A 22,174-nucleotide genomic window follows, 5' to 3' on the forward strand; every position below is an offset into this window, starting at 1 on the left:
GATGCCAGGGCGGTGCTCAGAGAAAGATCTGAGCGAAAGTGCTGCGAAGCAAACAACTCGAATCGATCCATATAAGCAGTTTTCATTGTTTCGATTGAGCATAGAAGTTTGGGTGTTTATTTATACGAATGCGACACATCAATGCGCTTCGCCAATAGGTTGGAATATAGTACATTTATTAGTCATCAATGTGATTAAAAAAGAAAGCAATTTTATTAACTTAAAAAAGACAACAACAAATTGTAAACAGTTTGTAATATAGAGACATGAAAATAAATATGTAAATACATGGTTGTATGACAATATGATTTTCCTTAATATCGATTAGCCGTTTCAGATTCTGGTAATTATATCTTTAAGATACTTTATATCCTCATAACTTTTATAACTTTTAAAGCAAGTTCTAATAACATGTAAGTATATATCCCAATTTATCTTCTATATGGCAGAGTAGTCTTTAAATGTAGAAATCGTAAGTAATTTTATTAATTTATGCTTAACCCTAAAGTAAGCACAGAATGTGTATAAAGTTGAGCTATCCAAAATAACCCTAAGACCATTATAATAAATTTAATATTTCCATAATAATGTAATATTATACATCCATGTTCAGAACAGACACTATAAATAATCCTTTGAACATATTGGTCAAACTCCAGGACCTGTGATAATTCGTTAACCAAAGCACAAAGGTGAAGTTAGTGGTCAATCTTGGGACACTTATCATTCATTGTAGGGAGCGCCAGGAGAGAAAGCTCGAGAAAGATAGGAGAGCTGATCGGACGATTGATTAGCAGATGTGCGTGACAGTCGGAGCATGGGCCACCTCGGCGGCAATCAGTGCTCTCGAGTGGGCAATTAGCCCGATCCCTTCCCCGATCCTGCTGCTGCGCCGACGACTCACTTGCCGCGCCGAGAGTTCAGAAAATAGCAACGGACCTTAGAAGGACCGACGCAAGACAATTGGCGTCCACACACATCCACCAGAGGGACTGGGAGAATGGGACATTTCAACGGGCACGCAGCGAGGCAACACCAAAATAGACGCGCCAAGCAGAGCGACACCTATAAATCAACATCAAGGTTGATCGAGATCTCCGCGCGCGGTGCTCGAGGAAGCTGCATTTACACTCACATCTGCATCTGCATTTGTATCTGCAATTGCAATTGCAATTGCGGCGCCGATGCCGTCCCGAAGTTGCGAAATCGCCGTGCCGACCATCATTTATCAGAGCAATTAACCAAAGCCAGCCAGACGGAGGGAAAATGCATTTTCGCATCGCGGTATTTCTGTCTTACTCAATCGATATGTATTTATCCTTTTATGCAGATTTCATTATTTTTTGGGCTCTTTCTATTTACATTTTGATTGCTTGCCCACATGTATAGTCGCTAAAAATACGATCTGATTGTTCGGAAGTGAATTAGTGGCATTCCCAGAGTGTTTTATTTGGTAATTGCACTGAGTGTCATCGTGTGTTGAGCAAGAGGTTAGTGGCTATGGGCAGAGTTGTAGAAATTCCTATTATAGCCATTACATTTTTAAGCCTATTTTTATATGTAGCTCATTCATTTGACAAAATATTTTTGAGTTTACCATAAAGAAAATATTAAAAAATAAATATAAAAAAGTAAAATTTTCCATATTCTAAACAAAATTTTAAGCATATTCAATGGTTTGGTAATTTTTAGTAAGAAATCCGTAGCTGAATTTCTTCATTTTTTGCTGGCTCTCATGATTCCGAAAGGATTTCGGTTAGCTTTTAAATATTATATGTACTGGAGAAAGGCTTTTGTAGAAAAATGCAATTACTTAAATGTTATATTTATTTATTGTTATATTTATTTTAGAGCTTGATATTTTGGTCATAAACAAAAGAGGGCGGCCTCTACTATTACTCTACCCATTACTCAGCTTAGGAAAGTGCGGGGAGATGGTAACTAGCGTTAGAGACAGACACACAGACAGAAATGTGGACAGAAGAGCATGGCTAAAACGACTCAACATTTGATCCAGAACAAGAATATATATTTATGTATTTAAAGTATGTACTTCATAAGGTCCTATATGTTTCATATACTTCCCAATGCATCTGGCATACCCTTTCACTTCGCGAGTAATGGGTATTAACATTTTCTAGTCGAGACAACAACCACTAAGGGCTCAGAAAAATAACAGCATACTTTTCGGCTGAAGTGAAAGCTACTACCGCAACTGTCCAAAGGCAAATTAAAGGTGGCGTCTTAAGCATCCATCAATTATTATAATTGTATATATTTTAAGCATTTTCTTACAAATTTATTTTAAAGATGAAAAGCAATAGTATTTTCCGGGGACTCTTATGTTATTAATGTTTTAAATGGCTTTCTGCACAGGCCCCCTAAAAGCTCGACAGAACCCGTTTCCGCTGGCACCTCGGCCGCGCGTTGGTGAAAGAGCGCTAAGCGAAAGCCAGCGACAGAAACGTGCTCCCCGGCCAAAACGAAAGACTTAAGACCCGAACGTGAAAAGCAGCAGCAGAAGCAGAAGGAGAAGTAGAAGCAGAATGAGAAAAGCAAAACCAAAGCCAAAGCCAAGCCGAGCTGGAAAAAGAAAGTGCAAGTGGAAGCGGATGCTTAAGTATTCCGTCAGCGCAGTCGGGTTTTATTTTGTTACTTCGCAGTTTACTTTTTGTTCTTCGCGCCTGTGTTGGTTTCGCGGGCAGAGCGCTCCGCTGGATACCCAGACCAAGACCGAGACCGAGACCCAGACCCACAGCCACTCCACTCCACACCACTCCACTCTCCAACCATCATAGCCATCGCCACCATCACCATCACCACCGGAGGCAAAGTTAAAACCAAAACCTGAGCCACGAGCGCGTTGGCGATGACGATGACGCCGACTGAGGCTGCGGGCAGCGCAGCGGCCGCGCCGCTTGACCCACTTTTTGGCCCCATACAATCAGAATGTTTCATGTTTCGATTTTATTATTTTATTTTCTGTTTCTCCTTTCGTGTATCTTTTTCGATTTACTGGTCAGCGCTGGAGTTACTTTTTCTTTTCTTGCTTTTGCGGCTTTGCTGCCTTGCTGCTCTCATTGTTCATGCTGCTGCTGCTGCTGCTGGTCGTTTGTAGGCCTATGAAAGATACATATGTACGTACGTGTGTAGATACAAGAACCATTTACTTCGTGGCATGACTTTCGAAAAATTGCTTTTTACTTCACTGCTGCCTGTTGCCGTGCGGGGGAAAAATTCACTTCCCAGATAGACATTACTTTCAGATTTTTTACTCATTAAAGAGGTAACGGAAAATCAATCTGGATTGAGAATTAAAGGTACGCAACATCTGCCAAGCCAAGATTTTTCGACTTCACATTGCTGCTGCTGCTGTAGATGTTGCTGCTGTTGGTGTTGCTGTTGTTGCTGTTGTTGCTGCTGCTGCTGTTGCTGCCGCCTTTCTGCCGTCAGCATGACATAAACTTTCGATTGTCTGCCCGTCACATAACTGTTACTCGTCTTGTGCCTCGGTTTCCCCACATTTCCATTTCCATCTTCTCGTTCTTTTGGGCCATTTCTTCGCCACCACATCAATTTGGACTTTGGGCCTAAATGGGTAATTGGGTCAGTCGCCGCCGCCGCCGTCGCCGTTGGCCGCTTTCGGGAAAAGCTTCTCAAACTCATTTCACTTAAAATTCTTCTGGCTTATATTTTCGGGTTGTTAGTCATGCGGCAGCTGGCAGCCCTTGTTCTTTACGAGACTTTATGAAATTCGGTGATCTCTCCTTTCCCCTCCGCGGATTTTACCACTTTCTTGGCTTATTCTTTTGTGGTTATTTCCTTTTTCTTTCAGCTGGGTGCTTAATGCGTTTGGCATCGTTTTCGGCATCTTCGCTGGTTCTGCCTCGCCCTCTGCACATCTACAGCTTCTTTCGCCGTCTTGTTAATAATTTTATGTTAATTATTAAAAAGTGAAAATACGATTTCGGCTTTTGGGGTCTCGGCTTTTGGCTGCATTAATCACTTGGCCGCGATTCATCCTCAGCTCTTTTCTTTTTTTTCTCTTCCCCAGAGCAGTGCAAACGGTTCTGGCCCGGCCGAGATTTATATAACGAACCGGACTGTCCATCCAATTAAAACCATTAGCTCTCCTATTGACGAAGATCATCGTTTGGCAATAAAATGCGTTTTCGTTTTCAGCAGAAACAAAAATATTCCGTTGCTCATTAGCATGTAAATACAAATTCGGGCCTATTAGATGCTCGAAAGTCGTGGGCTTGCGACAGATGATTGAGCACTGCACTGCGCCTATGACTCTGAGACTTTGACTATATAGATCTGGAACGGGTTCTGCATCCCTACTGTACGATTTACATCTCTAAATGTAACGCAGTCGCTGGCGGTGGCTTCGTGGGGCAACTTTCACCCAGCTGGGCGATGGTAAAAGAATCGATCAATCGGCGGCGGTGTGAAGTGACAAGCCTGGCGTTCTGCCTTTACAACGCTTTACAACGTTGAAATTCTCGCCGACAATTCATCAGGCTTGGGAAAATCTCGGAAGAAAGAAAAAGCTGAGCTAACGCTGGGTAAATAGAGGCCTACTACTGTGTGAGTGTGTGTCTGGGGGCAATTCAATCCAAGTACAATGGTTATATGGCCAGGGGAAGTGCTGCAGACATCTTCTACATTAGAAAGTTTTCTACAACCACCATGGCGTGGCGGGCAGCATCGAGTGTAAGACAAAAGAAACAACTGTAAGTGCAGAGAGCCCCCCCGAAAAGCACCCAAACTCCAAGATACAAGATACTCCAAATGGAGCCTGCTGAAGGCAGAGCTTTGCTTTGCGCTTGGCTAGACCAGTAGAAACACCAGTACCAGTACTACCACTAGTGCCAGTACCCAGTACCCAGTACCCAGTACCAGCAGCAACAATGAGAAATGCAGCGGTGAAAGATTGCCGAATGCAGCTGAAAAGCCGCTGCAAGATGATTTTAGCTTGAGCCCGAGCTGGGTCCGCTGCTCTCCACAGGCAATTAAACTATAATTAAGAATCTAATGGAGTTTCACTCTCCTTGTGCGTAATTAGCCGTGCGGTTTATGCAAAGAAAAGTAAAAACGTCGGCGGGCTACAATGGAAAAGCAGGCGGCATAAGATTGCCAGGCGAGGCAGAGGCCAAAAATGTGCGACAAGAAGCCAGCAGCAGCAACAAAAAAGCGTTTAAATTATATAATTATAAAAAAATCTTGACAAAAATAGACGAAAGTTGTAATTTGGCAAGCGCAGAGGAGAGGGAAAAGCTGAGCTACTGAAAACCCGAAGCGGTCTTAGAAGGCAGCGATGAAAGTTAAAGTTATAAAAGCAGTTTCGGGGAACGCACCGGAATCGAAACGATGGTAAGCCGCAAATAATTAACCGTCGTGCGGCGAGAGAGTGGCTCTGGCGTCGGGCTCCCAAGGCGAAACTCTTACTCAGAGCAGCACATGGCCAGCGAACGGGCGGCGGACCAAAACAAAAGACTTCAACGAAGAACCAAACTTGAAAAGGGGCTCTGCGCCCGGAGGTGGTGTGAGTGCGACCGCTCGTGTGTGTGCAGGGGGAGAGAAAGAAATGGTGAGGTGGTAAAAGCACTCTGCAGCCGAAGAACCCAGTGTTGAGCTTAAAGTCTGGCCGTGTGTGAGTGCGGCAAGCGAAAGCGTCGCTGCTTTTGCTGCTGCCCCGAGAAACGAAATGGAATGGCATGAAATTTCTTAGCGATCTTTGAGGATAAGCGCTGGTTTCACTGCGCGCTGCCGCACAGACGTCTACCGCGTTTCGAGGCAGACGTTACGTTCCAACGTTCGGCGCGCAAGAATCGCCATCCATCAGCTCGTAGAAAGTCGCGCCTGCGCAGCAACTTAACACAAGAAACCTACAAAAATCCCAAGATATATGACAAACAAGAGATCATAATAGAAGTGTTGGAAAACAGAGTGCCAGACCACAGCATCATGCTGCCCAAGTGCAATCAAAATGTTGTCCTCTTTTGACTCTGCGGTTGCGCCTTCAGCTTAAGTTCAAGTTTCTCCTACCCCTTCAGATTCCAAAACAACGTAAAAAAACTGCCTTGTGTTCTCTGCATATCAAAACGCAAAAGTGAAAGTGAGTTTTCGGTGTTGCGGTGCGTGTGAGTGTGCCCCTTGAATGACAAATATTGATATGGTACAATGAAAACCAGGCAATCCAAGGCAGCCAAATAAGCGTCGAGAAGAGAAACTATTGCAGAAAGAAGTACAATTTTTATTTGTGAACCTCTGCCCATTTGGATTACGGAGAGTTGGCGAGCAGCGCAAGGATACCCAGCGGGCTTGGAATACATCTAGCACACAGCGCTATCATCTACAGACCTTTGGATTCGGATATGGCTGCCAACGAGATTATGACACCCACAGTCAATGCGAATTGTCAATACTCGACCAGATATTGTTGTAAGTTGGCCTGAACTTGGGCACCTGACTAACTCAAAACGAACTCATATACAAAAATTCTATAAAATTCTATGATATGATCGATTTGACATCGACTGTACTGTCTTGCAGTCTTGTTAGGAACAACTTCTTATAACCCCCATCATTCCCAGTACTACGCTAACTTGTTCTAGCAATTAGAGGAGACTAAACTCCAAGCCCACCCTCAAGCATGGTCTTCTGTTTGGGTCTTGGGTGCCCCATTGAGGTGCAGAAGGCCTAGCGAAAGCAACAAACAAACAAGCAACCTGCGCGGCCAGAAAGAAATTTTCAAAACAAAAAGCAAAAGCTGCTTTTTTGTAGAAAGTTTCCCCAGGAAGGGGCCCCGGGTTGCAGCCAGTTTGGAGTCGTCCAGCACTATGCGATGTGTTGCCTTTGTTGAGCATCGTCGCTGACTAGCAGCAGTTGCTTCTGCTTCTACAGTATCTGTATCTTCGGCTGGCTGGCGCTGTATCTGTATCTCCAAGTGTATCTGTATCTGTTTCTGCCTCTTTCCCTGTCTTTCGGCCTGGCTTTGGCTTTAGCTTCAGCTCTGGCTCTGGCTTTGGCTTGGCAGCTCGCTTCTGCCGCTGCTACGACACGAATATTAATAGGTGAAAGTTGTTGCTTCGTTTCTTCGTTTTTCTTTCTCGTTGACGCCGCAGTCGCAGTTGGCGTCGCTGCTTCTGCCGCCGTCGCGGCCACTTCTACGGCAATGAAAAAAAGATCCCTTTTCGGGTGCAGAATTTATGTTTCCTGGGAGACATCCAGTAATTTCTCCACACTGCTAGATGGGCAAATCTTAAAAGACACTGGAAAAATAGCCTTGACACCTAGTGATTTTTTAAAATATTTTTAAAAATTACAAACTATTTTAATATTAATAATATTAAAGGTGTGACATTTTTTTTCAATTTAGAAGCATAGCAAATTTTGTTTTATGTATTTAAATAGGTATTTATTAATTTACAAAAATTTGATCCTTTAATGAAGACAAATTTAAATTTATTAAAATTAAAAAGATACTGTTTTATCTGGTTGGGACCTTCAAAAATACGGCTTAATAGATACTTATTAATTTTACAAAAAGTTAAAAATTTGAAAAAAAAAAAAATGAAATAAATATGTAAAACTAAAGTCTAAAAAACAAGTTATATATTCCCAATAAGATACAAAACCTTTTTCCTCCCAAAACTCCCCTAATGCAAGTATCCTATCCCATTTTCTTTCTCTGTGGGTGAATGTTGCTGTTTGGCTTTGGGTCCTGTCATAAGCTGACCCACTTTGTGGCGCATTTCATTGCCATGCAAATGGTTTGGAGCGCAAACCAGAAGTGCATATCCCTAAGAGCGCAGCCTTCAAGCCTGTTTACCACCACCACCGCCTCAATACGTCGGCACCTCAGTGCCTGACAAGCTGACTGCCACTTACCATTGCCATTCCCACAAAGGCACAGTTTCTTTCTGTTTCTGTCGTTTTGGCATTTTCATTTCCATTATAATTAAGCGCTTACATAACCGCAGTTTGTTTACAAACTCGGCTGGGCAGGTTCGCGTTCGTTTCGAGTTCAATGTCCCATCGCTGGGTCTGCGGATTGCAACAGTTCCTGCGCCGCGACGCGTGTGGATCTCTCTCGAACTCGAACTCGGGGCGTATACGCAATATCACATCATATCTTTGCTTCTGCTCTAGGGCCTGTTCGATTTCAGTTTCGATGTTGGGCTCTGCACACACATATTTACAAATAGTTAGTTTCATAAATATTTACCATGCTTTTCGGCTGGCACACGCAATTATCGGGAGTGACGCATGGGATTTTCGGTTGGCCAAAAAATCGATGCCAAAACAACTGAAGTACATAACAAGAAAATAGTTTAATAGCTCGGCGTTGGCGAGCGAAGTGTTGGAGGGGAATTGGAATTGGTTTTGGAGTTGGAGGTTGCCCAATAATTCCGTTAGATGATAATAAACCGCTACAAATTATTTGGCCCACCGACATACATCAATTTCTTCAGTTTCAGTTTCGATTTCGGTTTCTGTTTCTTTTTCGGTTTTCTATTTTCGCCCGGTATGGCCATTATGCAACATACCTATATCTTGTCATTCGTCGCGAAGCCCATAGGAAAGTCACCGGCGATGCTATCGGCCTGGGCAGCATCAGATCAGCAGATGATCAGCAGATCTTGAAAGTGAAAAGCGAGTGGCTTTAGTACCCGATGCCATCGCAATAAGTGCCCCATTAGACACCGCTCACTCGGCGCTTTCTACCCTGAACCTGCGTGAATTTTTCACATTTTTATTTTCATTTTCGGAGCCGTCTTCCTAGTTCGACACGTAGCCAAGTGTTATGCAATTGCTTATTAATTCTTTTATAATGCCTGCTTTGTGGGTTAGTGCTTTTTCGGCCGCCGTTTAATTGGCCAAGCAAGACGTGTGATAGAAGTGCTGCTGAAAGCCAGGAAACGGCGCTTCAGATCGAGCATTTGAATGCGAGTGGCTGGAGGCAGATGTGGCCACTGGCCAGGCTAAATGCCTTTATGCAATCCGGCCAAAAGACTCTTGGCCTGGCAACCGAAAACGTAACTGCCCAGCGGGCTCGCGAGCACAAAGCCAGTGATCGATAGTCTGGCCAAAGAAACAACGAGAAAATAAACACATTTCCCCCGCTGGAGTTGCAATTAATTCGAAATTATCTGTAGAATCGCGCCAGCCGCAGACATGATTGTTCGCCAAAAAAGAAATGAGAGAAAAATGAAGCATTTGTATTTCGCACGCGGAGAAAGAAATGCTTAATTTTATTTTTACATCCCCCATTCATCGGCTGTTTCTTCGCAGCTCTGTATATTACCTTTCTTTCTTTCTGTGCGACGGACTACCGCAACAGTGGCGCCCTCTATGCAGCCCTCTCTTTCGCACGCGGTTGCATATTTCTTCTTTTTTTCGCATTTGCTCCACTCTTTATTAGAACTTTCACTTTAGGTCCGCTTCAATTGGGGCCTCTTTTTTATCGCTTTTCTCGCCTTTCGGCTGGAATTGAATAATAGGTGGCGAGGCAGAGGTGACCCAGAAAGTGAAGATGCTGAGATGTCCAATCAGTGCTGATGAGTAATAGTTTCCCGGCACAAAGTGGGCTGTCTCGGGCCCTCAATAGAAAGTTACCAAACTAAGTTCGCCAACGTTGTGCCAGGGCACAACCACAAGTCATCTCATTTTCGAGTGGATAATTGCAGGCGAGGGCGCAGAAATGATCCAGAAACTGCGAGTGGCAAAAATAAATCATAAAAAGCAGAAACATTTCGACTATCGTGTGTGGGGAAGGTTAAGTTTTTATGTAAGATGCCACAATTTAATTTGATTTTTATTTTCTTGGCTGGCGGACAAGATATCTTGAGGTTCGCCAACGTCAACAATAGTTTTAATAAATGATTTGTTGTTTTGAATATTTTTCGGGTTTTTTCGCCATCGCTTTGAAGCTTTGTTTCAGTATCTAGCCCAAAGTATCTGCAGCACGTAATGCCATGCGTATGTATGTATGTATCCATGAGGTATATACCCCGATGTAGGAGTGTGTGTTGGCTCTTACCGCTATTTACATTAACATTAGAGCTTTTTTTGTTTTCTTTCTTTGTGCTGCTGCCGCTTCTGACAGCGCAAAGTGAAAGTTTTCGGGGCTGTAAGTTGTGAGTGTGTTGAGCCGAGCCAAGTCGACTCGACTCGAGCTAAGCCCACGAATCGTGCGAACGCACCGAAATCAGGTGGCCATAACTGCTCACGACGATGGGCCAGCCTCGATAAGAATATTAATGCGTGTCGAGGGACTGAAATCAAAAGTGATTTCCTCAGTGACACATAAACACGGTCTTCTCACTTTCAAGTAATGCCCAACTCATTAGCCTTAGGCGTTAAATCACCGCCGCAATTATGGTAAGTGTTTGCAGCTAGCCATGGCACACAGAAATCGCTCAGCCGCCCTGTTGCACAGCCAGAGTCGAGGTAGAAAATATTCAGCAGCACTCTACTCGACGCCAAGTGCATGGCAAACAGCGGAGAGAAAAATCTTTTGTAAAAGTTCATAAACCTTCTCGCGAACAATGAGACTTTTTCGGCTTCTGCAAATTGTGCAGCCAGCAGTTGGAAAATCAAAAGCAAAGGCAACTGCATACTGCATACTGCCTGCTGCATACATGAAAAGCTAAACTGAAAAATTTTCCCAACGAAAGGCAGAGAAATGCACAAAGCGGGAGCGCATAAAAAATATTTTTCCTAAATTACTTCTGACGATGTCGAGGATAATGATAATTGCCATGATGATCGTAATGCCAATGATGATGATGTTGCTGGTCATGATTATTATATGTAGTGCGGAATTTCCACAGTCGGTTAGCGTACATTCAACTGCAAAATGGAAAAGCAGAAAGCACAAAGAGAAAAGCCCGCTGGCGAAAGATAGAAAATTCCCCAGCAACAAGTTGCCTCGCTCGAAATCCACGACTCTGTCAGTTTTTCGACTCGACTTTATATCATCCGAGGCTTTCCCGCTTTCCCGCTTTTCCAGCCCATTAGCAACTGCACATTGCACACTGCTGGTCTCTCGTCTTTGTTTGGCTTTGACTTTCTTCTAGGTTTTCGCTGGAAAAATCATAACAAACAAGAGTGTTTCTTTTACCGTTCGCCCGCTGGTTACGGCTATCTCCAGACTCATTTGTGCATCATTTGGGAGAAAGTAAAAGCCAAGAATTAAATGCCACTAGCCGTTGGCTGAAGTCGGAGCTGTGGCTAAAGCCTGGTCGATGACTTACACGGTAAGTGCGGCCACAACCGCCGACTGCCGCACGGGGCGTATGCGCATTATGGCCGCTGGTCTCTGGTCTCCAGACTCTGGCGTGCGGAGAAAACACCGAAAGAAATGCAGCGGCAGAAGAAAAGCCAACTGAAACTGCATCTGGGATGGAAAGCCACACGATGCTCGGCTACAATTTCATTGCAATCGCATTCGGATTCGAATTGGGAGTCTGGTTACCTTGGCTTTTGCCCAAGTTGAGACTCAAGTGAATTCTTGTCTGCCTTTTTCCAGTGACTTTGACCTTTGCATCATGGATGCTTTTTACTATTTTAACAGACCTAGTTTAAAGTTCCAAGGGTAAAAATACTTTGACGAAACTCCAGAAGAATTGGACCACTCTTTCCTCTTTGGAATTGTAAATTGGAGGGGTACTCCGAAGCTCTCATAGGATTCTTGATTCTGTCAATGCCGCTTCCATCAATCAATGTCGCCTCTTAGACCTTATCGCTGCCCGATCTGACGTAGAATGCCATGCCATTAATCCAATCCAGTTCCATTCTCCGGCCCCGGTAATCTCTCTTCCTCTCCCTATCACTTTCGGTACTCCGGTGCTCCGGTTATCGGGAGTAGGGCACGTCAAATGCTTCATTAATTCCCGCTTGCAGTCGGCTAAATGGAAAATCCTGACCCAATTAGAAATTCTCACGCAAAGAGGAGACTAAAAGCGAAGACATAGAAGAAAGAAAAACGAATCGAAAAGAAACGTCACGGTTAACAATTCCACGTATAATCGAACAAACAAAGAATTAAGCAAGAAGAAAACTTGCCATCGCCACCGCCGTCGCCGTCGCCTTCACATTTCTGCCTGTTTCTTCTTGGTTGGTGAAAGAAAAAGAAAAGTGCAGGAAGCCAAATAAGCGTGGCAAAAAGAAAGCAAGCGAAACGAAACGAAACCCAACGAAACGAGCGAACGCGGCTCAGCACAATGGAACCGGCCCAAAAGAAGCTTACCAACTGGCCATCGAACAGCAGTGCCTCAGCCATTCTAAGTGGCCATAGTCCGTGGCAATAAAAATTCGGATGCGAGGTAGCCAAGTGGCAGCCAATTATAAAGGCAACGTGATTGGAGCCCCAAAACATGCCCGAGAACGAAAGAATCATTAAGATCTCCCGAAAGTAAGGAACAGAAATGAAAAGACCCCAGACCCACACAAAGCTTGCAGAAGAACTGTATTCTTCTAGGAAACATAGTGTTCTATTATCAGCTTTTTCAAAATGATTTATAAAAGGCCAGAGTTATATTGTAGGTACCTAAATTTTACAAGAATGATGATCTTAAGTTCCTGTCTTGAAAATGTTATTAAATAATATAGAATAAAAACTCAAAATGTTGTATAATCTGTTTATAACACATTCTTTAACCTAGTTGAGCTCATCAATATTAATTCAGAAGAGATCTTGTAATAGACCCACATAAAATTTCAATTCTTCCCGTATACCCATGCGCATGGGCTACGATGGGCCTGCATTTCCGCGCCATAGAACCGGTTCTCGACCCACGAAAGTGCTCCAAACGGAAGTGAAGCACGGCTAGCATAGCGATGGAGCTGGAGAGAGGCAGATAAAGAACCGTCTTCGGGGCGAGAAGACTCGGCTGGAAGACTCCGAGTGCGACTTCGGCCGGAGCTTCGTCCAAATATAGGCCAAAAGAGAAACTAACGGTAAACGTTGTTTCTTCGGCGGATGCCGAGCGGATTGGATTGTCTGCGCAAGAAGCGACCACCGCCGCATCAGCCGCAGCATCCGAGGATTTGGGTTACATAAAAGGGCGCAAACGGAAAGTAGAAACCGAGAGAGGCGAGAAGTAAGCCCAGGGGCCCCGTGAAGTGGCCAAGATCACTCAAGCACTCGAAGCCCCAGGCACACACTCGCACGATCGACGCACAAAACTTGTTGCGAAGAAAGTGAAACTTTTTTGTGGGCCCCAGTCTTCTGTCTTCTGTCCCCTGGCCCCTGCCCCTGGTCGTACCGCCTGCCTCTTCCCCGCCAGAAATCCCCTGGGCATACGAGTATCTCCGCGAAAAGGGGAGCGTGGAACTTGAGCGTGTCACGATCAAGCGCGTGGAGCAGCGCAGAAGGTTGAGGTTGTTTTGCAAGCCGACGCTGCCTGCGAATTTTTTATATTATTTTTATTTTTCTGACTTGTTGTGTTTACCTATTTGGCCAACCAACAGTTTTTGTTCGTATTCCTCCTCGTCTCTGACGCAGAGATTTCTTAACGAGCGCTCTTTTGGGTTGGGCTAGGTTATAATGCTGCCAAACCATTAAACGAATCGAATGGGGCTTGGGAATTGCTCAACCATCAGCGGACCGATGTCGATCTGATACCCTTGCCTTGACACAGAGTAGGCCAGTGAGTAATAGAGTTTCACGGAGGCAAGCCCCAGGCGACCCGAAATTAGAAAGTACTCCGTTGCAGCACCCGGGCATTCTTGCCATCCGATCGGAGGAAAACCAAACTATTTTTGATTACACACGAAGAAATTGTTAGTTACGTTTGCGAGATAAAAAAAAACAAACTTTGGTTACTGAGTATAAAATTTGTAATGATTTTAAGTGACTTGATAAGAAGGTATCCTATAAATAAATATCAACAATATTAAAAGAAAAGATACTTTATCTAAGGTCAAGCTCTGGTTACTGAGTATAAAATTTGTAATGATTTTAAGTGACTTGATAATAAGGTATCCCAAAAATAAAGATCAACAATATTAATATAAGGCATAAGCGGAAACGATATAAATACAAATTCAAGATAGAGATGGAGATGGAGAGATATCCCCTTAAAAAGTTTATATTCCAACAGCAATATCTTCGGGCCTGGTTTTTATTTTCTGAGTAATCTGCAGAATCGAGTGATCAAACTTTTCTCAAGTGGCTGCCAGGCAAATCAAAGCGGCCGCCGCCGCCGAAAGAGCTTTTCCTAAGATCCGGCTTCGAAAATCTCACCTCTGCATCGGCAAGCAATTTTCTCTCGGGGAAAAACGCGCTGAAAGCCCGGGCAAGGCTGAAAAGCGGCTCTTGTGCGACTTCTTGGATGCAGCCATAGTCGTAGAGGCGGCCACAAAACAAGAAACCAACCGCAGCCAAAGTCAAGAAACGTTGGGAGAAATACCAAGAGCCGAATAACGAGCTACAAGATACGAAAGCCGACAGCCGACAGCCGAAGCCGAAACGAAAACTTGGCCCGAAGGGGCAGCGGAAAAAGTTAACGAGTAGAAATTACGGTAAATAAATAAAGAAAGACGGCCAAGAGAAACAGGCGAACGCGAACGCGAACGTCGTCGTCATGAGCGAAAGTGAAATCTGCTAATGAATTCTTCAACGTTGAATAGTTTTCAGTCATTATGGTCGAGGGTACGTAGAGTACAGCCGTTGTATGTGGCGTATACTTGATGCTCGATGGCCACTCGACTGGGCGAGTGCGAGTGTGTGTGCCTCGAGAGCCATGTAACCGGGCAGGGGCAGCCGTTCCGCCAGTCCAGCGATCCATTGGCGGACCTGCGCATCTGCAGCTGGAATGGAGGTGGGAATGGCTGCACGGGGAGAAAAAATGTTTTACCTATATGATATGATCCAATCCAATGAACCAATACCAACGTATGTCAGATAATCTTAATCTGATCTTATGTTATAATCCATTTAAATAGGATTTCAAACAGACTGATGTAAAGTTAAAAAAAAAATTCGATCAGCAGTGGGTTTTGAACGCGGGACTTCAGTTGAACCATTCCCTCAAGATGTGTTCTTATGTTTATAATATTAATACCCTAATATTTTCTTAAGATCCATTAAAGAATATTATTAGCAAGTATTAATAAAGCTGGAAAAAATTATGAGCGGTGAGCTTCGAACCCGGTCTTTTTTTATAACGTGCTATAAGTATGACATTCAAAAATAAATAAATAAAAGAATTAAAACTAAATGTGAAGGGGTGTATATTTAGGTAACAAGATATATTTTAATATATTATTTTTTTGTTGATTACATTTTTTTGCGTGTATCAATCAAGCTATTACCACCGATTTGGCTCCAACTTGAGATGCAGCTTCGATTTTTGGCTCAGCGGGTAAAAGTAGCCAGATTCGCCATAGCAATTAACCACAAGGCACAGCACACAGTGCAGTGCTGCCGCAAATGGCCGGAGCAGGCATCGATGCCGATCCGCTGCCAGATGATTGCAGTGATTACCATTACCCGATTCCGACTGCCAGAGTCGGGTTCATTGAAACCTTGTGCAGTTTTCTATAATTCGCCACTGCTGCCGCCGTTATGGCCAGAGGTCTTTATCGATGGAGCGCGGCTTAAACTTGAATTGCATTGCTGAAATGCATTTGGCAGGTGGAAAGTGGCCGCCAGCCAGAGCAATGCCCCGCGATTTGTCTCCCCAATTGCAGCGTGCCAATCCATCATTCATTCTTGCTCAATTGCCCAATGCCCAAGTCGAACTTTAACTGACTTGTGTTATTTCTGTTTGCAGGGGAGGCGGAAAAAGTCAAATCATTGATCAGATTGCGGGCGGAACTCTCGCCCCTATTCACGGGCAAGCGAAATGCCTCCAAATATGCCTGGGCGTAAGTATTAGATCAGTAATCCCATTGCATAACCCACAATAACTCTCGATTTCTAATCCTCTCCAGCGTGGTGGAGCGGGAGCTCAACGTGCCGCTGCCGCTGTCGAAGATCATCAAGAAGTGGAACAATCTGCTGCAGGAGTACAAGGCCATCAAGATGTCCGAGGAGCCCAAGAGGCGCGAGTGGCCCTTCTTCACCCTGATGGATGTGTACTTCAGCGACCAGGTGAACGATCCCTCGCTGCGTCTCTTCTCGTCCACAAAGACCTTGAAGGAAACCCTGGACGACAGCGTCTTCGAGGATGATCCAATCATAGCCTCGGCAATTGCGGCGGCCACCAGTGGAGCCTACATGGACATCGATGAGCTGATCCGGCGGCAGAAGGAGCGTGCCGCCCTGGCCGCCGAGCGGAAGCTGGCCGCCGCCGCCAGCGGAGCCTCCGGGGACTACAAATTCGAGCTGAAGCCCATGCTCTCCAACAGCAAGTTCAACAGCAACAGCGACATGGCCAAGCTCTCGAAGAGCGTCGATGATCTCTCCATGCAGCAGTACAAGCTCAAGCAGGAGCTGATGCGCCAGCGCGAGCAGGAGCAGCAGGAGAACATGGTCAAGATCAAGCAGCACGCACGCCAGCAGCAACAGCAGCAGCAACATCAACAGCAGCAGCAGCAACATCAGCACCAGCAGCAGCAACACCACCAGGCCCAGCAGCAGCGATTCCTGGGCCACCAGCCGGCCCTGTCGCCTCATCCCCATCGCCTGTCGTCCTCGTCGACGCCGCCGGCCTTGCAGCACGCTCTGCAACAGCAGCAGCAGCACATGTTGCAGCAGCAGCATCTGCAGCAACAGCTGCAACAACAGCAGCAGCAGCATCAGCAGCAACTGCAGCAGCAGCAGCAGCACCACCACCAACTCGCTCACCCCCACCAGCCGCCCACTCCGCGCCCCAGCTCGCCACCCACCACGGCGCAGCAGATCCACATCACGGCCACCCAGCACCAGGCCGCCCAGCAGCAGCTCCATCAGCACCAGCAGCAGCAGCAGCCCTCCCACAAGCAGCAGCAGTCCTACACGGATCCCAACACCATCGACCAGTACCTGCTGTCGTGGAACAACTTCCATGGGAACATGTGCCGCGGCTTCCACTCCCTGCAGAAGGACGAGAAGATGGTGGACGTGACCATCGCAGCCGGCGGCAAGATATTCAAGGCCCACAAACTGGTAAACTATTGGATCAGCCCCCGAACTCCCGCACTCATGCTTCGCATCCTTGCTTCTCTCTTCTCCTCTTTCCTTGCAGGTCCTTTCCGTTTGCAGTCCCTACTTCCAGCAGATCTTCCTGGAGAACCCATCGAGTCACCCCATCCTGCTGATGGCCGACGTGGAGGCCAGCCACATGGCCGGTCTGCTGGACTTCATGTACAGCGGCCAGGTGAACGTCAAGTACGAGGACCTGCCCGTCTTCCTCAAGGTGGCCGAGGCCATGAAAATCAAGGGGCTGCACACAGAGGTGGGTCTTCGTCTAGTTTAAGTACCAACAGCGAGAGACACTCCTTGAAAGAAAGGAGTGTAGCTGGGAGTTTAAGTAAATGGCACCTCAAATTGATTTTATGATGGATGAAGTTCAAACGAGTGGTCTAGAAAAAACTTTATTGGATTTAATCTTTTATAGATTTTTTCGCCATTAGATTAGGAAGTTTTAATAACTAAATAACCTACTAAATGTAGTTAGTAAAGAAATGGCAACGAGGGGAAAAATGGCAACAGATTTTATGAAAGTAAGGCTCTCTAAAGAAGATTTTAATGGTATTTAATATCACAATTTATCATACAAATATCAAAATTTAAACAACAAAAAAATTATATGACAATAGCAATGATATAATACGATAATTAAAAAAGTATTTTCTGGGGAACTAGCTAAAAATAATTAAAAAGTAACTTATAAAAATGTTGTACGTATTTTTTCTAAGTGCCATCGTTGACTTTCACTTGCAGAAGAACCTGGACAGCGATGCCAGCGATATTAGCTCGCCCCACGAGAGCGACGGCACCGAGTGCCGCTACGAGCGCGGAACGCACAGTGTGAACATCACCAGCGGCCATGCCGCCGGCTATGGTGGCGGACCGCCCCCGCAGCAGCCCTCGCCGTCGCCCTCGCTCAACGGACCCAACCGCTGCCCCACGCCCCTCTCCAGCGGCGGCTCCGGAAACCCGAACTACTCCAGCTTCCGGGACCACATCAAGTCGAAGGCCACGCTGGCCGAGACCTTCATGAAGAATCTCAACCGGAACAACAACAACAACAGCAGCAGCAACAACTACAACCATTTGGGCGGCAGCAACGGGAGCCTGAATCTGTCGGAGGCGGAGAGCAACTCCTTCGCCATCCTGCAGGCGAACAGCAAGAAGATGCTGGACTCGGCCCGCAAGCAGCACAAGTATCTGGCCAAGCGCAAGATCCTGATGCACTACAACTCGGAGCTGGGCGGCGAGAAGCGGTTGAAGGAGATGGGGGAGCGGGATCGCTACCCGAGTGCCGAGCAGCATGACGACGCCCTGAACAACAACCACAGCCACGCCCAGGACAACATTATGGAGCCCATCATCACGACGATTGTGCCACAGACACCGCCACCGTCCACGCACAACAACAACTTCAAGATCCGTCTGGTGGAGAGCCATCACCTGACCAACAACAACCAGAATCCGAGCCAGAACCAGAGCAACAACAACAGCAGTCCGCAGTCGGGGAACAACAATTGCCACAACGACGACAACGATGAGGAGGCACTGAATCTCGTCCAGATACCCAATGCGAATGGCAGCAGGAACCGCGAGCAGACGCCCACGTGCGCCACGCCCACGCCCGACATCCAGCTGATCAAGCGGGAGGTGGAGACGGAGCTGCCGCCGGCGGAGATTGCCCACAACAACAATGGACACGCGGATGAGGAGCTAACTGGAGCAGGCTACGATCGCAAGTACGATGATAACAACAATAACCGCGGATCGGACATGGAAACGGACTCGAACAACAACAATAGCAAGCCGGGATCGGACAACAATAATGGTATAGCCTTGGCGCTGGGCAAGCACAAGCTGCTGAGTGCGATTAACAGGAGTCTGGAGCAGGATCTGGAGCGGGAAAGGGAGCGGGATCAGGATCAGGAGACAGACCACGGTGGCAACAACTGCAGCAACGACGACAACAACAATCACAGCCCCCACCTGGACCTGAGCACCATCAAGAACATAGCCACCGCGGAGATCCTGTGCGGATTGAAGAGCAAGGTGCTCAAGCTGGAGGAGGAGCAGCGCGAGCGGGAGCGAGAACGGGAGCGGGAACGGGAAGCCTGCCGCAGCCTCAGCGAGATCAAGAACGCCGAGTGATCCCCCCAATCGAAGCCCCAGACAATTATGCATTTGATTAGAAACCCCACAACATAGAGAGAGGATTCCAGTTCTATGTTTTGCTAATTATAGTTATTTATTATACCACTTAATATCGTTAATGTAATTGTAATGACCTGACCCCACATGAACATTGGTTAGTTTGGTAGGCCTAGCATTCTCCCAGCACACCATTTAGAATCCCCCTAGCAGCTAAGACTCACGAATCATTAACGTATCGCAGATCGCAGATCGCAGATCGAATTACAAATTTAATATTAGCACTTTGGAAATTGGCCCTGTTGCAATACGAGTTAAGCCCCATGTTAAACATATTGATATCGTTTAATTATGTATGTGTAGAGCAGTATGTTGTAGACTAATAATGCCCACGCAGATGAAGCACTTTCGATTTTCGGCCAGCGGCGATCCGTTCTTACATTATTTATACACACCTACCACACATCGCATCGTACGACGACGAATGTATCTCAACACGAATCACGCATCCCCACTCACCCACACACGCATACATTGCACCACATGCCCACGAGTATAGTAATGACAGCGGCCCCATTCAGAGCCAGGTGTACGTGCCACTGGAACGCAATGGGCCGCCTGCAAAGGATCAAAAAGAAAGGAACAATATATGTATCTCGTTTTTAGTTTTAACTTGCCAGACCTTTTGAATGAGCACTCAGCCAACTCGGGTTGCCCGGCGATCGTAGCTAACTCGGCGCCTTCGTGACTTTCACCCCGAAGCGGTTCCGGATCTTGTTAATTGTTGTATGTACATGCCCATGTGCCTGGAACCCAGACCCAAAAACAAAAAGTAAATAAAAATCGCATGACATTCGGCACCACGAGCCGCACTCAACGGCCGATCGACCAGAATCAAACAATGCACAGTGTAACTCGTACAATATTTATTCAACTTCTTTACATTTAGAAAACAAACTTGTGTAATGTTTTTGCTGTTAAACATTTTTAAATTTTATTGTAAAAGAATTAATGAATGAATAAAGAACCCAACACATTCAATACTCTATTATTTATTTACTTTTGGAGAAAACTATATCACGAGGGTTCAGTTTTGGTAAGTTTCTTTGATTTTGTTTATTTTACAACTTTATAATCATCCCTTAATAGTTTCAACTATCAAAAAATTTCTAGGAAATACGGAAATATGTGTATGAATATCCTTAGATACTATTTGTAAATTAGTTCTGAAATATCTGTTTACTGTTAACTGCTTTGGATTGATTTCAACACATATAAAACTATTTTTTTTTATTTAAAAAATTAAAGCTGGTATATAATACTATAATTAATATTTCAACAAGAACTAGAGTCCTCCGAAAAGATTTTTAAATTTATTTTTAAAACTTAAGGTAATTTTTCAAAAATGGAAATCTGTTTTTATCGACACATATGATCCTTGTTCCATCTACAAGTTCAATGACTGCTTATCAAACCCCGAAGAGCTGAGATACACTGTGAAAAATATCGCTCTTCAGAGTTTCGATGAGTAATTGAGTCCCTTCTGTACCTCTCAACAATACAAATACTCTCTCAGGACACTCAAGCTCACTCTCTGTTCTCTCTCTCTCTCTTTTCCAAGAGGACAACCCTGCCGCATCCTGTGAGACTCTCCGAAAGAGAGCTCTCCTCTCCGAAGGGAGAGTTGGTGAAAGAACTCTCTCACCACGTCGGCGCAGAGCCGTCGAAAATGAAAAGGAAGAAACAAGGACGAAACACATTTTGTGTATTTTCGGCGGTCGGCGGTTGGGGGCGCGCCGTTTTTTGCCCTTTTTTCGCGCGCGCACCCATCGGCCCGTTGTTGTAATTGAAAACTACGGGCGGCCCGAGGTCCTGCCCAAATCTCGCACTCACACAGAGCAGCGGTCGGGCACACACACACACACGCACGAGGGCCGGCACGAAGGACGAGCGAAAGGACGAAGCCGAGTGGCAAGCGAGCAGAGCCGTCGCGGCAGTTCTCTGTTCTCCGCTCTGTGTGTGGTTGTAAAAAAGGCGAAAACGTCACGGGCCAGAAACCGGTTAATAAATTATTGCTAATCGAATGGTAAAATGCACAATAAATAAATAAATGCGAGTGCTAAAAATCGAACAAGCTGCTGGGCCCCAAATAGTGAGCAAGAAAATGTCGTAAGAAGCGCCGCAAGCAGTGAAAAGCCCCAGTGAAAGAAGAAAAGCGGTGAAAATTTCCCATCCACAGTTGAAACGTACAACGCGTTTCCCCTTTTTTTTCTCGTAGTCATTGTTTTGCGGCCATTTAGAAACTGCGCAAAAGGCAAAAAAGGATACGTGAGGCGGATGTGAACAGTAGCTACGCTTTCAGAACCCCAAGGATACACTGGCGTATCTTTAGGATACAGATGCGGCAGGAGCTGGAAGCCATGATTCAAGAGGAGCCTCCCATATACACGGTGTCCAGCGGAGCACCCTGGAAAACCGGTCGACCGCTCATCGAAGCCCATCAATAAAAGCGCATTAAGTACATCTCGCTGTGGGGCGGAACTCCCAAAAAAACTCCCAAAAAAAACCCCAGAAAGAAAGGATATGCCTCTGAAGGTGAAGACAGCGACGGCGGCGGCGTCGCCCTGAAACAGGAACAAAGCCGAAGGATCAAGGAGCGGGAGTGGCTGAACAACAACAATCAGCCCTGGCCATAAATGAATTTTACGTATTTCGGTATACACACGACAAACGCCGACTAGCGCCAGGACCAAAGCCCCAGGACCATGGGCTTGGGTTTGAGTTCCAGTTTGGGTTTCATTTCGAGGCTGACGACGATGATGATGATTATGAGGAAAAGGCGGAGGGAAATGGAAGAGGCATGGGAAAAGCAGGAGCCGAAGCAGAGGCAGAAGGAAA

The 22,174-nt window shown here is 45.7% G+C and overlaps 1 protein-coding gene across 2 annotated transcripts; it reads left to right on the top strand.

The window, feature by feature from the left end:
• Positions 1 to 5,762: 5,762 nt before the first annotated feature.
• On the top strand, positions 5,763 to 20,317 carry LOC108026431 (myb-like protein I). 2 transcript variants are annotated; one of them, XM_050888492.1, is made up of 6 exons: positions 5,763 to 5,994; positions 6,060 to 6,447; positions 15,789 to 15,882; positions 15,949 to 17,104; positions 17,184 to 17,393; positions 17,882 to 20,317. In XM_050888492.1, exons 2-6 carry the CDS (start codon positions 6,381 to 6,383, stop codon positions 19,274 to 19,276), a joined length of 2,922 nt encoding a protein of 973 aa, XP_050744449.1. In that variant the 5' UTR covers positions 5,763 to 5,994; positions 6,060 to 6,380; the 3' UTR covers positions 19,277 to 20,317. The 2 variants fall into 2 exon arrangements, with proteins under 2 accessions (XP_050744449.1, XP_016952856.2); XM_017097367.3 differs by having other exon boundaries at positions 5,763 to 6,447.
• Positions 20,318 to 22,174: the final 1,857 nt, after the last annotated feature.

The sequence above is a fragment of the Drosophila biarmipes genome, chromosome 3R (genome assembly GCF_025231255.1).
Source record: "Drosophila biarmipes strain raj3 chromosome 3R, RU_DBia_V1.1, whole genome shotgun sequence".
In the NCBI taxonomy this organism is placed as follows: Eukaryota; Metazoa; Arthropoda; class Insecta; order Diptera; family Drosophilidae; genus Drosophila; species Drosophila biarmipes.